General features: G+C 56.0%; 1 protein-coding gene across 1 annotated transcript in view; it reads left to right on the top strand.

The window, feature by feature from the left end:
• The window catches only part of CACNA2D4 (calcium voltage-gated channel auxiliary subunit alpha2delta 4), a 91,291-nt gene that overhangs the window by 4,472 nt on the left and 73,044 nt on the right, over positions 1–13,775 (top strand). Inside the window, exons 3-8 of the mRNA XM_007469519.1 lie at positions 3,870–3,951; positions 5,250–5,366; positions 8,436–8,495; positions 9,118–9,280; positions 9,491–9,622; positions 13,660–13,720. Coding sequence (XP_007469581.1) covers positions 3,870–3,951; positions 5,250–5,366; positions 8,436–8,495; positions 9,118–9,280; positions 9,491–9,622; positions 13,660–13,720 — 615 coding nt within the window. The remainder of the gene's footprint in view (positions 1–3,869; positions 3,952–5,249; positions 5,367–8,435; positions 8,496–9,117; positions 9,281–9,490; positions 9,623–13,659; positions 13,721–13,775) is intronic.

Raw genomic sequence — 13,775 nt, 5'->3', positions numbered from 1 at the left:
TGTGTCAATCCTCGGCCTCCCCCAGCCTCGGGCTCTCCCAGGGCTCGGCTGCTCCCCACCCCCTCCCCATCTTTGCTGTGAGACCTTTTCTTCACCGGCCTCTTCTCTTTCCCCAAATCTCTGCCTTATGAGGCCCTACCCTCACCCCCTGCCCAGACACCTGACAGTCCTAGGAGAACTGATCACAGGGGTCCACACTCCTGGGACGGCAGGCAGTGTCCCCAGCCCCTGAGGGCGAGGCTCCTTCCAGGGTGATCACACGCTGAGGCAGCAGTAGCAGGAGCTAAGTTGCTGGACGTGACCATCTCAGCTCCGCAAGTATTCGTTAGGGAACATTCTGAGAGGGTGAAACGGTCCTAAGCCGACCAACAGCTCTGCAGCCAGGAGCCAGGTGGATGTGCACGCTGGGGGCCGGGGCGTGTCTCCATTCCCTTTCTACACCTCCCTGCCTCCCTCCAGTCCCCAGTCCTACATCCTGTCACTAAGACCAGCTCCAGGGAAGCTATCGGTCATTCACACTTTGGTATAATTTAACTTAATGTGCGACTCTCTGGGGGTGTCTGGCCTTTAGTCCTTAGTTTTGGTGGTTCCGTTAAAGACAGTTCTGATCCGTGCGGGAGCAGAACATTCAGGACTAAAGGGGCTACCTGCTCATCACGCCTGAGCCCAGGAGGACAGTCAGGCTATTGCCAGCCTCGTGTCTTACAGAGGGGGACCTGCAGCCCCACGAACGCCTGGGGTTTGTGTGGAGCTGAGCTAAGCGCAGGCTTTGAGCAGCTCTGTCCCCATCGAGGGGTCCCACCACTAGTCGTCGCAGGCCTGGTGCTGCCAGGTGCTCTGCAGATGACCCTCCAGTCCACACAGTGAGGTGGGGAACGGTCTCCTGACTCTGCAGTAGAGGAAACGAGCTCAGAGAGGTCAGACGGCCACCCCACACTCACACAGCCAGCAAATGGCAGTGCCACACTTGAACTCGAGTCGGCCTGGCTGGGACCTCACCTCCACACCCCCTGCCAGCCTGCACTCTTCATCGTGGAGGGAGTTGTTGAGAATAACCTTCATCCCGGAGCACACCCCAGCTAATAGTACAGGCAAGCTCCAGGGGCCGGCTAGAGATGGCTGGAGCCCAGGCCTGCGTAGAGGGGACCGGCCACACGGGGCGCCCGAGCGTCCGCCGAGGGGAGGGCCCACAGCCACGCCCGTGCCTGCACGCGCCCACCACTCTGCAGCCAGACCTCCCCCGGGCTCCGGATCCCTGCCCGCCCCCCAGTGAATCCTTCCCAGTCTTTCCCCACGGAGATCGGCGCCTCCCCCACGCCTTCCCCTCCCACTTAGGGCTTGGCTTCCTCTGCCTGCCCGGCTTCTCCCGCCTCCCAGATCTGTTCCCACCAGGACCCCCAAAGATCTCCGCGCCCAACCCAGTACACACTCCTGGCTTCACCTCCTGGCCTGCTCTGGACGCTCAGCTCTCCCTTTTTCTTGAGTCTCAGCGCTCTCCCAGGTCTGCCCAGGCTCCCACGTTAACCTTTGTCTTCCTCTAACGCCCCGTTCCCGCAGTCGGCCTCTGCTCCCTGGCGTTTGTCCTTCACTCACAGACCTTCTCAGCCAGCACCCTCTCCTTGTGAGCCCATCTGCCTCAGAATCCCGGCTCCCACCCACCAACCAGTGACCCTCAGCCCTAACTCCACCCGCTAGACCCACATTCCGCTGCCACGGGCTGCTCTTCCTGAACATCACTGGAGCTTTTAAATTCAAGTTTGTGTCTTTCCAATACAATAGGAGGGACTTACCTGGCAGTCCAGTGGTTAAGACCTTCCAGTGCCCGGGGTGGGGGAGGGGAGTCGGATGCAGGTTCGATCCCGGGTCGGGGGAGCTAAGCTCCCACCTGCCTCGCAGCCAAAAAACTGAAACATAAAACAGAAGCAGTATTGTAACAAGTTCAATAAAGACTTTAAAAATGGTCCACATCCCCCCCCTCAAAAAAAATAGATGCAAAGATGTGCTGGGTGCCTCTTCTGGAGCTGGGCAGCTCACAGCTGCCCAACGGCACCCAGCAGCCCCGCCGCAGGGACCTCACCTCCTGCCTCTCCCAAGCTGCACGCGTCACCTTCTGCCCTCCCCAACTTGCTCCCCGATCGTCCCGACAGTCTTAATTTTATTCAAAAATACCACCATCGGCGCAACCACCCAAGCTGGAGACCTGGAAGTCATTTTGTTACCGAGTCCAAGCTCGTACTGCTCGCCACACAACAGGCCAATCAATCGAGAGGCAAGTCGTTGGGGCAAAGAACTGGCGACTCTCTTTGGAAAGCCAGCAGACCGAGAGGGTGGTGGACCAGTGTCCCAAAGACCCATCTCACCTGGGTTAGAATTCAGGCTGCTTTATATACTAAAAGGGGAGGCAGTGTGTTTGGTTGTTGCCAACTTCTTGGTGCCAGGAATCCTTTGTTCTCACAGTTGTCCACATAGGTCAGGTCATGATGTTTATAAACCTCCAACAAGGAAATTCCCTGGTGGTCCAGTGGTTAGGACTTAGTGCTCTCACTGCTGTGGCCTGGGTTTAATCCCTGGTGGGGGAACTAGGATCCCCCAAGTGGTGCCTCTCAGCCAAAAAAAGAAAAAAAGAAAAACCTCCAACAAGGCAAATGTTACTCTCTCTTCTGCAACTTTTTATCTCTATAGGCATGAAAAGTGTTACACCTTTAAAGGTCAGAGTCTTGAGAATGGGCTGTCCTGTATATTTCAGGCTATAGGCAACATTCTTAACTTGTAGCAAAAGCAATAGAATACAAAGGTTAAAATAAAAGAAACAGATCCACTGTGGAGTCAGGTTTGTTCATCCCTGTTCCTGTTTTTGACCCCTCCAAGCTCCTCTATCCTCTCTACCTAGAGTTCTCTGCCAAGTCTCTTTGATGGGGGAGACTCTCCCAGACTTCAACACTCAGTCAGAGCCCGCCTCTGCCAGGAAGCCTTCCCTCACCACCACCACCCCTCCCCCAGCTTCGATGGTGCCCCTTCAAATGTGGATGGCGCCCTCTGTACATGGAGGGGTGTCGCTCTAACTAACTGTTCCACAAAGGCAAAGACTGGGCACCGCTCATGCCCGTGCACGATGCCCAGCACATAGTAGGGCCTAGATAACTGTCGGTTGAGTGACCGAACGAATGCTGACATTGGCATGATCACATGGGGAAACTCCTTTTGCTCCATCTGGAGAGGCTCAGGCACAGCCCCGCGTGGCCTTACCCCCAACCAAGGGCAGGATCTCGGGGCACTTGTGGGGATGGTCTCCCCATGAGGCTGCCTCATCCTCCCTGCCAGCTGGCCCCGAGCTCTCAGACTCGGCTCAGAGCCTCGGCCTCCCTGCCTCACGCGCCCTGCGCAGGGCAACTGGGGGACGACTGGCCGAGGAGCGGCACTGTGTGAGTCCTTGGGGCCCCCCACCCCTGCCTGGCCAACCCCGACCTCGTCCCTTTGTCTCCAGCCCTCTGGGGGGGGGGGGGGTGGTAGGCTTGGCTCCAGGCGGTCAGCCCCTGCCCCTCAGCCAAGGGTGTTGGGATCACAGTGTAGCTGCCAAGCCTGATGCATCCTCTGGGTCCCTGCCCTGGCCAGGAGGGACCACAGCCGCTGGTGTGTTTTCCCAGGTGTACGTCAGTGTGTGTGATTGCGTGTGGGCCTGTGCGTGTGTGCATCTGTGTATATGTGTGTGTGTTATGTGTGTCCCTGCATGTTTGTGCGGGTTTGTATATGTGCATCGGTGGGGTCTCTGCATGTAGACACTTGCCTCCTGTGTGTGCGCATCTCTGCATGTGTCTGCTTGTGTGTGCTCATGCGTGAGTGCACACACACGTACTCCCACCGTCCTGCAGAGTGAAGCTGTGGGCAGACACCTTCGGCAGGGACCTGTATGACACTGTCACCAAGTACTCGGGCTCCCTCCTGCTGCAGAAGGTCAGCGACCGCCCCCCCTCACCCTGGGGCTCCCGGGGCAGCTGGCGTTAAGCCGACCTGGTGGAGAAGCAAGATGTCTGGGTGTGAGGGCTCTTGGGGGTGAGCTAACCCAATCCCCATTTCAGATAGGGAAACTGAGGCCCAGGCAAGGGAATGATTTGCCCAAGACACAGAGCAAGTTGGGGGGTGGGGTGCGCAGTACGGTCGGGTAGCCAAGAGCGTAGTGTCAGCTCAGGGGCCCAGGAAGCCCACGCCGAGGTGGCTTCGGGGGAAGGGATGGTGGGGTGAGGAGCAAATGGGGGAAGAAGCAGGAGCTGGTGGACCGGACACAGGCCTGCTGCCTCGGGGCGGAGAGAGGTCGGTGGGAAGACCCTCGGCCGGAGAGCCGCCCACCCAGTGCTCGACCTGCCGCCACGTCTCCAGGCACTGGAGAGCCACCGGGGCCCAGTGAGTCCAGTCCGGCCCTGCCTGGCCCCTGGGCAGGAGCTGAGCTGCCTGTGCACAGGCTGACAGCCGGCTTCTCACCCAGCCCCCACAAGCTCCCATCCTGCTGGTATCCCGACTCCCAGGCCAGTGCTGAGGATGGCGCTGCCATCCTGCTGCGAGTCGCTGAGAATCAATATTCACCATCTAAGCCTCACTGCAGCTTCAGCACCATTTTCTAAGTGCTGCGGAAAGGGGAGCCTCCGGCTTTTATGGCCGTGCTTGTCCCCTCCCCCAGGCTGGGGGCCCGCTGTCCTGACCGCAGGGCCGCAGCAGCAATGCCGGCTCCCCTCGCCACCCCACACACGCTCCCCCCACCCTGTGGCCGTTCTGGGTAAAAGCCTTGCACGTGATGCATCTTACAGTTTGGGGAACTGAGTAACTCGTGCCCAGGTGGCACCCAGGACACACGGTGAGGGAGTGCCTCCCGGGGGCCCAGATGGCGACTCAGCGGCCCTCTTAATGCCCCCAGGCCCACTGGCCGAGAGTCAGGCAGCACCCACCCCTGCAGCGCATGGGGGGGCACAGACACCACGAGCCTCACAGCCCCTGAGAGCAGCCCCTGTGCTGGCTGTGTGACCTCGGTCAAGTTCACGACCTCTCTGGGCCTCAGCCTCCCTCTGAAGGATGTGCATCAGAGGACATCTGATAAGAGGCGTCTCTTATCGGTTGCTGGGGGAGGTTTTACGAGGACGGAGGGCCGTCCTGGCCCCAGTGTGAATGCACCAGTGGGGAGGGCGGAGGCCGCCGGCCGCCGGGGACGGACATCCAGGTACAAGATGACAGGCGTGTGTCTCTCCACGTCCCCTGAACAGAAATACAAGGACGTGCAGCCCAGTCTGAAGATCAAGGAGGTGGATGGCTTGGAGCTGGTGAGGAAGGTCTCGGAGGACATGGAGACCACACTCCGCAGGAAGGCGGCGGCCGTCCAGGTGCTCGGCCTGCGGGCTGGGGGTCTGCCCGCCCTGGACACGGAACCCCCTCCCTGAGCCCCCCTGCACCACCTTCTCCTGCCTTGTAGCCCACGAGCCACAAGACCCTCGTAAAGGACGGGGTGGGGGGAAAGCGGAGAGAGGGGAGGGCCGGGCGGGCACCCTGTCTTAGGGAACAGCCTCCAGGGTTGGAGGGTCAACCACGGTGCTAAGAAGGACCCTGCGTCAGGACCTCCGGTTCAGTGATGGGACAGAGCAGAGCAGAGTGAGGGCGTAGGAGTCACAGGCTGAGTGAATGGCGGGGGGCTGGAGGGTGGGAGCGTAGGGGGGTGAGAGCGGGTGGCGTGAACTCCCTCTCTCCCCCCCCAGCCTCTCCCCTCCTGCCACACAGACCCGCCCTCCATGGCACCCAGGTGTTTCGTCACTGCACAGCCACCTGGCTCGGCCTGGTAGAAACGGGACGTGTCACTTCCCTGGCATGAAATGCTTCCCTGACCCCTGTGGGGACCTGGCTGGTGTAAACCAGCAGGTGCTGTGTGCCAGGAATTGGCCACCCCAGGCCAGCGTTATCCCCAAAGGAACTCCTTTTGGGGTCCAGGAGGGCAAGGGGGGAGGAGGGGGGTCTGGGCTGGTGGACCCGCAGGGGAGGCCGAGGCTGCGCAGAGGATGGGCGAGGGTAGCCATGGTGGGGGCACAGGCTGCAGCCCCACCGGTGTCCGCCCATCTCCCCGCCTCCCCGCAGGTTGCCGGGGCGCCCTTTCCCACCTGTGATGATTTGCAGCCTCTTCTCTGCAGGCTTAGGGCAGGGGCTCTTAGCGTCAGGAAGCAATGAGGGATACCTGGGGACCACCCACAGCAGGGGAGGCTGACTCCCAGAGAAGCCAACACAGTAGTAACGCCCACCTCCTTCAGTTGGCTGGTCTGGGCGGAGTGCAGACACCGGGGCACAGGGATGCCTCTCTTTAGGTGCCAGCCCTCCTGGCGCCAGAGCACAAGAGGTCCTGAGACACCTCCAGAGCCCAGGGTGCTGGGCTCCGGGGGCTCCAGGGGCACCGCATCCTTTCCACGGACTCAACATGGAAAACCAACCCGGGGGGCACTTGCTTTGTGGACCTTCTCCAAGCTTGAGGCCCTGCTCCCTGCTGGGGGTGCCCCCAGGGCCACAGCCACGGACCCTTCTATGAGGGTGCCCGTGGGGAAATTGCCTGGAGAGCGGCACTAAAATAATCTTTGCCCCATGGAATTTCTTCATCGCATCTTGGCATTGGGGGTCGGGAGTAGGGAAGCAAGGAGGGCCCTCCCTCCCTGTTGGGGATAATGCTGGTTCTGCCCAGTTGACACGAGTATAAATAGAGACCCAGAGGGCAGTGGCTCCCCCTGGCAAAGCCAGGTTAGGAGCTCTGGTCTCCTTTCCCCCACCCCCGGGTTTACTGAGGTATAACTGACAATCAAAAGTTGTGTATACTAAGATGTACAACCTGATGACCCGATATACAGATCCATTGTGAAACAGTCACCCCAACCAAGCCAGCCACCTTACCCATCACTCACAAATGGTAATTGCGTTAAGGATACATGGTATATTCCCCTCCCTCCCCACCCCCTTCTTCCTTTTTGTATGAGAGGTGAGAACACCCAAGAACTACCCTCTCAGCAAAGGTCAAGCGCACCCTACAATACTGTCACCTAGGCCACCTTGCTGTACATCAGTTCCCCACAATTCACTCATCGGGCACAACTGAAACTCTGCACCCCTTGACCAGCGCTCATTTCACCCTCCCTCAGACCCTGGCAACCACCATTCTACCCTCTGTTTCTAGGAATTTGACTAGTTCAGATCCACACATAAGTGACTTTATGCAATAGTTGCCTTTCTGCGTCCAGCTGATTTCACTTGGCCTGATGTCTTCCAGGTTCATCCAGGTTGTCACAAACGGAGGAATTTCCATTTGGAAATAGCCCAAATGTCCACCAACTGATGAATAGATAAACAAAATGTGGGATATCCATAAAATGGAATATTATTCAGAAATAAAAAGAAATGATCCCACATGCCTCAGAGCAATTAAGCCCGTGCACCACAGCTACTGAGCCCATGAGTCACAACTACTGAAGCCCGTGCTCCTAGAGCCCATGCTCCGAAACAAGAGGAGCCACCGCAGTGAGAAGCCCGCTCGCCACAACTAGAGAAAGCCTGCGCGCAGCAACGAAGACCCAAGGCAACCAAAAATAATAAATAAAATGAATTTACTAAGAAAAAAAAGGAAATGAATACATGTTAAACATATATGATACATGTTAAAATATGGATGAACCTTGAAAACATTGCACCAAGTGAAAGACTCCAGACACAAAAGGTCAAATACTGGCTGATTCCACCTTTTGGCTGCTGAATACGTACTGATTGAATACAAAGAGAGAGAGAGATACACATACACACATTTTAATAGACTTTATTTTTTAAAGCAGTTTCAGGTTGACAGCAAAATTGTGAAGAAAGTACAGAGTTTCCATTTACACCACCCCTGCCTCCACAAACACAGCCCCCCCAAAACTATCCACACGCCCACCAGACGGTGTGTTTGTACAGTTAACGAACCTATACTGACACGTCATTGTCACCCAAAGTCCGCAGTCTGCATGAGGGTTCGCTCTTGGTGGTGTACATTCCGGGCGTTTGGACAAATGTATAACGACGTGTCTCCATCATCAGAGATCATACAGAGTAGTTTCACTGCGCTAAGAAATCCTGTTTGCCGGCTACTCATCCATCCCTCCCCACAAACCCCTGGCAACCACTGACCTTTGTGCTGTGTCCCTAGCCTCACCTTCCCCACAATGTCATGTAGCTGGAAGGACTCAGTGTGTCACCTTTCAGACTGGTTTCCTGTCCCTGTGACATGCACCTGCCTTCGGGCTACTGTGACTAGTGACGCTGTGCGCATTCGTGCGCAGGTGCTGGTGCAAGAGTCTGTCCCCAGTTCTCACGGGTGGGCCCTGGCAGTGGACCTTACAGGGCCTTTGGCCTCCTTCCCGCACTGACTCTCCCCTTCCCATCCCCGCCCGCAGAATCTGGTCGAGGCTGCTGAGGAGGCCGACCTGAACCACGAATTCAACGAGTCCCTGGTGGTGAGTCGTCCCCTCCCACAGCCCTGGGAGGTATGGTGCCTAATGTCCCAGCGCCCCAGGGGCTGGGGCCACCTGAGGTTGGGACATGGGGTGGGAATTGCCTAGGCCCAGCTCTATCTTTCAATGTGCACAGGTTTGTATGAAGCCATAGAGGTTTGATTCTGAACCACTGTATCTGAGGAGACGTTTATGGCTGGCCGGAGGCCAGGCTGCAGGCCTTCTCTTCAGAGGGAACCCCCCCCTGCAGGGACCCCCATTTTGTCCCCCAGGAGCCCTCCCCCTCCTGCAAGATCTCGGGGTGCTGGCCAGGCTGCCTCCGTCTGTCCACCTCTCCCTGAATCTGTGTCCGCCTGTCAGTCTCCAGCGCTGGCTGCGTCCACATACGCCAAAGTGGGGACTGAAGCCGTAATCTAGACAGTTTACACCAAAACCCAGAAGAATCAACCATCCGATCCAATGTCTGGATGGTTATTTGCCCCAAATCAGTGATCGTGGCCGGAATCCTCCGCCAGTGTGGATGTGGCGGTCAGTCTGCCCGATATCCATCACGTGTGACGCTCTCTCTCTCTTCCCTTCCCCTCCCTGGGCCCCCTGCCCTCCCATCTTCTCGGTGTCGCCCTAGTTCGACTATTACAACTCTGTCCTCATCAATGAGAAGGACGCAGGCGGCGCCTACGTGGAGCTGGGGGCTGAGTTCGTCCTGGAGGCCAATGCGCACTTCAGCAACCTGCTGGTGAACACATCTCTGAGCAGCGTGCAGCTGCCCACCAATGTCTACAACAAAGGTGCCCGCCGGACCCCAGCCCGCAGCCCCGCCCGGAGCAAACGGGGGTCCCCGGGGAGGGGAAAGAGGAGTGCGGGTGTGGACAGCAGTTGTGGGCGGCGGCGCTGCAGGCTGTGGGCACACGGGGGTGTGTGCGTGTGTGCACGCGTGTTCCGCGGGGGAAGACTGATCCCGTTTCCCCTGTACTTCCTCCTATAATCTTACCCTTCAGACCCGGATATTTTGAATGGAATCTACATGTCCGAAGCCTTGAACCCTGTCTTTGTGGAGAACTTCCAGAGAGACCCGACGCTGACGTGGCAGTACTTTGGCAGCTCGACAGGGTTCTTCCGCATCTACCCAGGTGAGGCCGCTGGGAGGCATCTCCACGGTCCTCGGGGCTCCGTCTCTGGGAACAAGGCGGCGGAGGCACTGGAGATGGACCCTGGTCCGAAAGCGCCTCCAACCCCACCTCCGTCCCCTTCACAACCTGTTAAGCACACTTTCAAGCTGATGAAGGAATGAACAAATGACGCCTCGGTAAGCAGCCAATAAATGCCCACCTGGACTCTTGTCCTGTGAGAAGCACATGGGAGGCGGAAAGGAGGGCAAAGCAATTCGGAGCTTCAGAAGGCCGCATCCTCACTGGAGAAGTGGGGCAAAGGCACTCACTCAGCAGCAGGGAAGGAAGTGTCACAGGCTAGCGGCCAACCCAGCAGGCAGCGGGGAAGCCCCCTTGTCTACCAACGAACAGAAAACAGAAGCCCCTTCCACGGGGCCTCCAAGAGCTCTGCCTTCTTTTATTTCTCATTTAAAACAATTCACCACCACAGCTCATGCCCACTAGTCTTATTTTAGCGCCCTGTCCAGAAAGCCTTAATATTGCCCTGTTTTCCGAGATAGGAACCTGAAGGTGTTACTAGCCAGGGTTCTGGACCTCCTCAATCAATAGAAATTGACAAGAGGCCAGACAAGAAATTCAGGCAAGGCTCTACTGGGGCCCCTGCTGCCGCAGAGAGAATGAGAACGACAGGTTCCCTTGCTCACTCCCTGGGGGGGTGTAGGGGCGAGGCGAGCTGGTTCCTCATATGGGGTGAGGGTAGGGGTGTGTCCAGGGGTCGGGCTGGACGGGCGGCTTAGGTGTTTTGCCCACCCCTTTCTGGTGTTGAGAGCAGGGCGCGTGCCCAGTACCCTGCTTTTGCTCCCGGCCCTTCAGAAGTGGCAGTTGGGTTTTTTTGGTCTTTTTGTATCGTGTCGTCCATAATTTGCCCCAGCTCTGCAGGCACGCAGGTATTTTTAGTCCCTCATGGTTTCTTTGTTGCTGGAGGAGACGTCTCTCCAGGTGCAAGCACTGCAGCAGAGGGTCCCAGCTGCCAGGTCCCAGCCTGTCTCAAAGGGTCCTGAGGACAGCCATGTGTGCCCCCTGGGCCTCTCTTAGGAGGAGTACAAAGTGACCTCAGGGCTCACGGGTCCCCCTCAGTTGTACCTCTCGTCTCTGCCCAAATCCACAACAAGCCGTTTGGTTCTTTTTCTGTCCCTGGAGCTGAGTCTTGATGAGCAAATTCATCCCTTCCATGGAGCAGCCCTTGAAATGCTTGAAGACAGCTGCCATGTCCCTCAAGCCTTCCCCAGGGTGGAAATCCTGCCACCTCGGGGCTTCCAGAGCCGTCAACTTGTGTGCAAACACAAAACTTGCCCGTTTTTAAACCAGGTTGCCACTGTTGTTGCTGAGTTGCAGGAGTTCTCTATACATCCTGGATATATCCTCCCATTCTATGGGTTGCCTTTGCACTCTGTCGACTGTGTCCTTTGATACACAGAAATTATTGCCTGTGCTTTCTGGTGTCAGGGTAGTGTTTTAGTTATTGTTTGCTTCTAAATATTTTTGTATTCCCCTGTGATTTCTTCTTTGATCTTTCAGTTATTTAACAGTGTGCTTTTTAAATTTCCAAATACATAGGGATTTTATATTTATCTTTTTATTATAAATTCCTAGTTCAGTTGCTTTGCAGTCAGAGGACACAGTGTATGTGGTACTGATTATATGAAATTAGCTGGGATTTAGTTTAATAGCCTAGTATGTCATCAGGTTTTGTAAATGTTCTATGTGTGCTTGAGCAGAATATGTGTACTTTAATTGTTGGATGAAAAATTCTGCTTACGTCATTAGATCAGGCTTGTTAATCGTATTGTTTAGATTTTCTATGTCTTTGCTGATGTTACGTCTGCTTGACTCTTGTTAGCCCTTATGACACTTTTTAAGTCTGTTTTGTCTGGTACTCATAGAGTGATACCAGTATGTTCTCAGTTGGTATTTGCCAGACATATATGTATATATATTTTTTCCATCCTTTTACTTCCAATCTTCTATGTCATTTTGTTTTAGCCATATCTCTTGAAAATAGCTTATAGCTTTTTAATTTTTATGCAAACTGACAATCTCTTTTACCATTTCACAAGTTAAGCACATTTCCATGTATTATGTTGATATATTTGGACATGCTATTGTCTTATTTTTTAAATTTCTACTCATCCCTCTAGTTTTATGTTTCCTTTTTTCGTCTTTTTTGTCTTTTTTAATGATTTATCTTTTTCGATAAATCTCCCCTACCCCCTCACTTCTCTTTTTTCTGTCAGTTTGGAACTCATTCCTCTGTTCCCATTCGCTGTGGCCTCTCCCGTCGCGGAGCACAGGCTCCGGACGCGTAGGCTCAGCAGCCACAGCTCACGGGCCCAGCCGCTCCGCGGCATGTGGGATCCTCCCGGACCGGGGCACTAACCCGTGTCCCCTGCATTGGCAGGCGGACTCTCAACCACTGTGCCACCAGGGAAGCCCTCAAGCATTTTTAACATGAGATATAACAATTAAAATAATATTATCACCCTCCTTGCAGTCAAAAAAGGACTTCAGAACTCTCCCGCTTGCACCTCCACCTCCCCACCCTGACTTATTTTCATCTAATGTTTCCCTGTTTTTATCCCTGCAAATTTGACACTCTCACTGTTATTTGACACAAATATCCCTTGTTTGTGTTCCCAGGCCTCTCTCTAGATTCTGGGAAAGCAAGACCATAGCAATGAACATCACTCCCACAAGACTCCTAGGCGAGCAAAGCTTTTTTATCGAAAGGAGAGCTGGTGCACCAGAAGGAGGGAAAGGGCGCCAGCTCCCTGAGGACTTCTAGGGAAGGGGGTTAAAGGCCGTGTCAGGGAGGGGTGCAGGAGCCTGATCAGTTCGTGCTCAATTCTCGGATTGGTTGGCATCAGAGTGAGGTTTCGAGCCTCATCCACCTGGTTTCAGCCAGTCTGGGGCCCATGTGCCTGAGGTCAGCAGTTTTCATCAGTGGTGTCTGCTTCCTGCAGAAACAACTTAGGAACGTGTGCAGGCCTTTCTCTGTGTCTCTCAGGGAACTGGGAGTTCGGTGACTCTGCTAGGTGGGGGATGATCGCCCGCGTTGTCCTTTGGAAACTACGTACTTGCATCAGTGGAGCAGAGACAGAGCTCATCTCTTACTCCTGTGGGTCTCCGTTCACCAAGCGCTTTGCTTCACGGGGCCTGTGGAGCCCTCTTGCTAGAGGCCACTCCTCGGTCCTTTTCCACAACGGCCACGCTCTCGCCTCCCTGTCTCAGCAGCGCCTGTCATCCTGGGAGGACACATCTCATGGTCCTTGCCTCGGCTACCTCTCACCCACAGGGGCCTGTTTCTAACGCACGTGGTGACCTTGGCTTGTGGGGCCCGACTTGGGAAAGCTTCCCGCGAGAGGGTTGACCTCTGTTTCTGCTCGGGGTTGAGGGCACCCGACCCTGGACCACCAAAGCCCTATTCTAAGGTTTGGGTTCAGAGCCAAGAACTTCCGCCTCAGCTGCCCCTCTCTGTTGCTGTACCGGGAATCCGTGTCAGACCTGCCAGGCACTGGGAAGGCCTGACCTTGGGGAGCTTAGTCTTGTAGCCAAATCACCTCCCCTCACAGCTAACAGGAAGGGTGCAAGCACCAACAGCTGATCCTGCCTGGAGGCAGGTGGGCTGCAGCTCAGAGCCCTGGCTCTCGCCTGCTCTGTGCACCTCTGCTGGATGGCAATGACGCTAAATAAAAGTCACACCCCTGGGCCTCCCCATCTAGTTTGATGGGAAGTTTAGCCCCACCCATGAGTCCCAGGAACCACAGGGCTGGGTGGGGGCGGGGCGGGGTCCTACCTATGAAATTAACCCAACTCTGGATCGGGGCCGCTGGGAGGTGAGTGTCCCTCCAAGAGCCGGCCTCCCTCCTTGCTGCAGTCTCAGTTCACAGGGGCTGACCTACTGCCCTGGGGGTCCTGGCCATGCCGGGTGTCAGCACCCAGCCAGAAGCTCTGGAGCAGCCTCCCTGAGCTAGCGAAGAAACCAGACTTTCTTTCCCCAGGCATCAAATGGACGCCTGATGAGAACGGGGTCATCACCTTCGACTGCCGGAACCGCGGCTGGTAAGCGTCCCCGGGGCGAGGCCTCAGGGGCCAGCCTCTTTCTGTAGCCTCGCGC

The sequence above is a fragment of the Lipotes vexillifer genome, unplaced genomic scaffold, assembly GCF_000442215.2.
Source record: "Lipotes vexillifer unplaced genomic scaffold, Lipotes_vexillifer_v1.1 scaffold395, whole genome shotgun sequence".
Lineage (NCBI taxonomy): Eukaryota > Metazoa > Chordata > Mammalia > Artiodactyla > Lipotidae > Lipotes > Lipotes vexillifer.
Note: the sequence above shows the minus strand (reverse complement) of the source record. Positions and strands in the feature narration are given on the sequence as shown.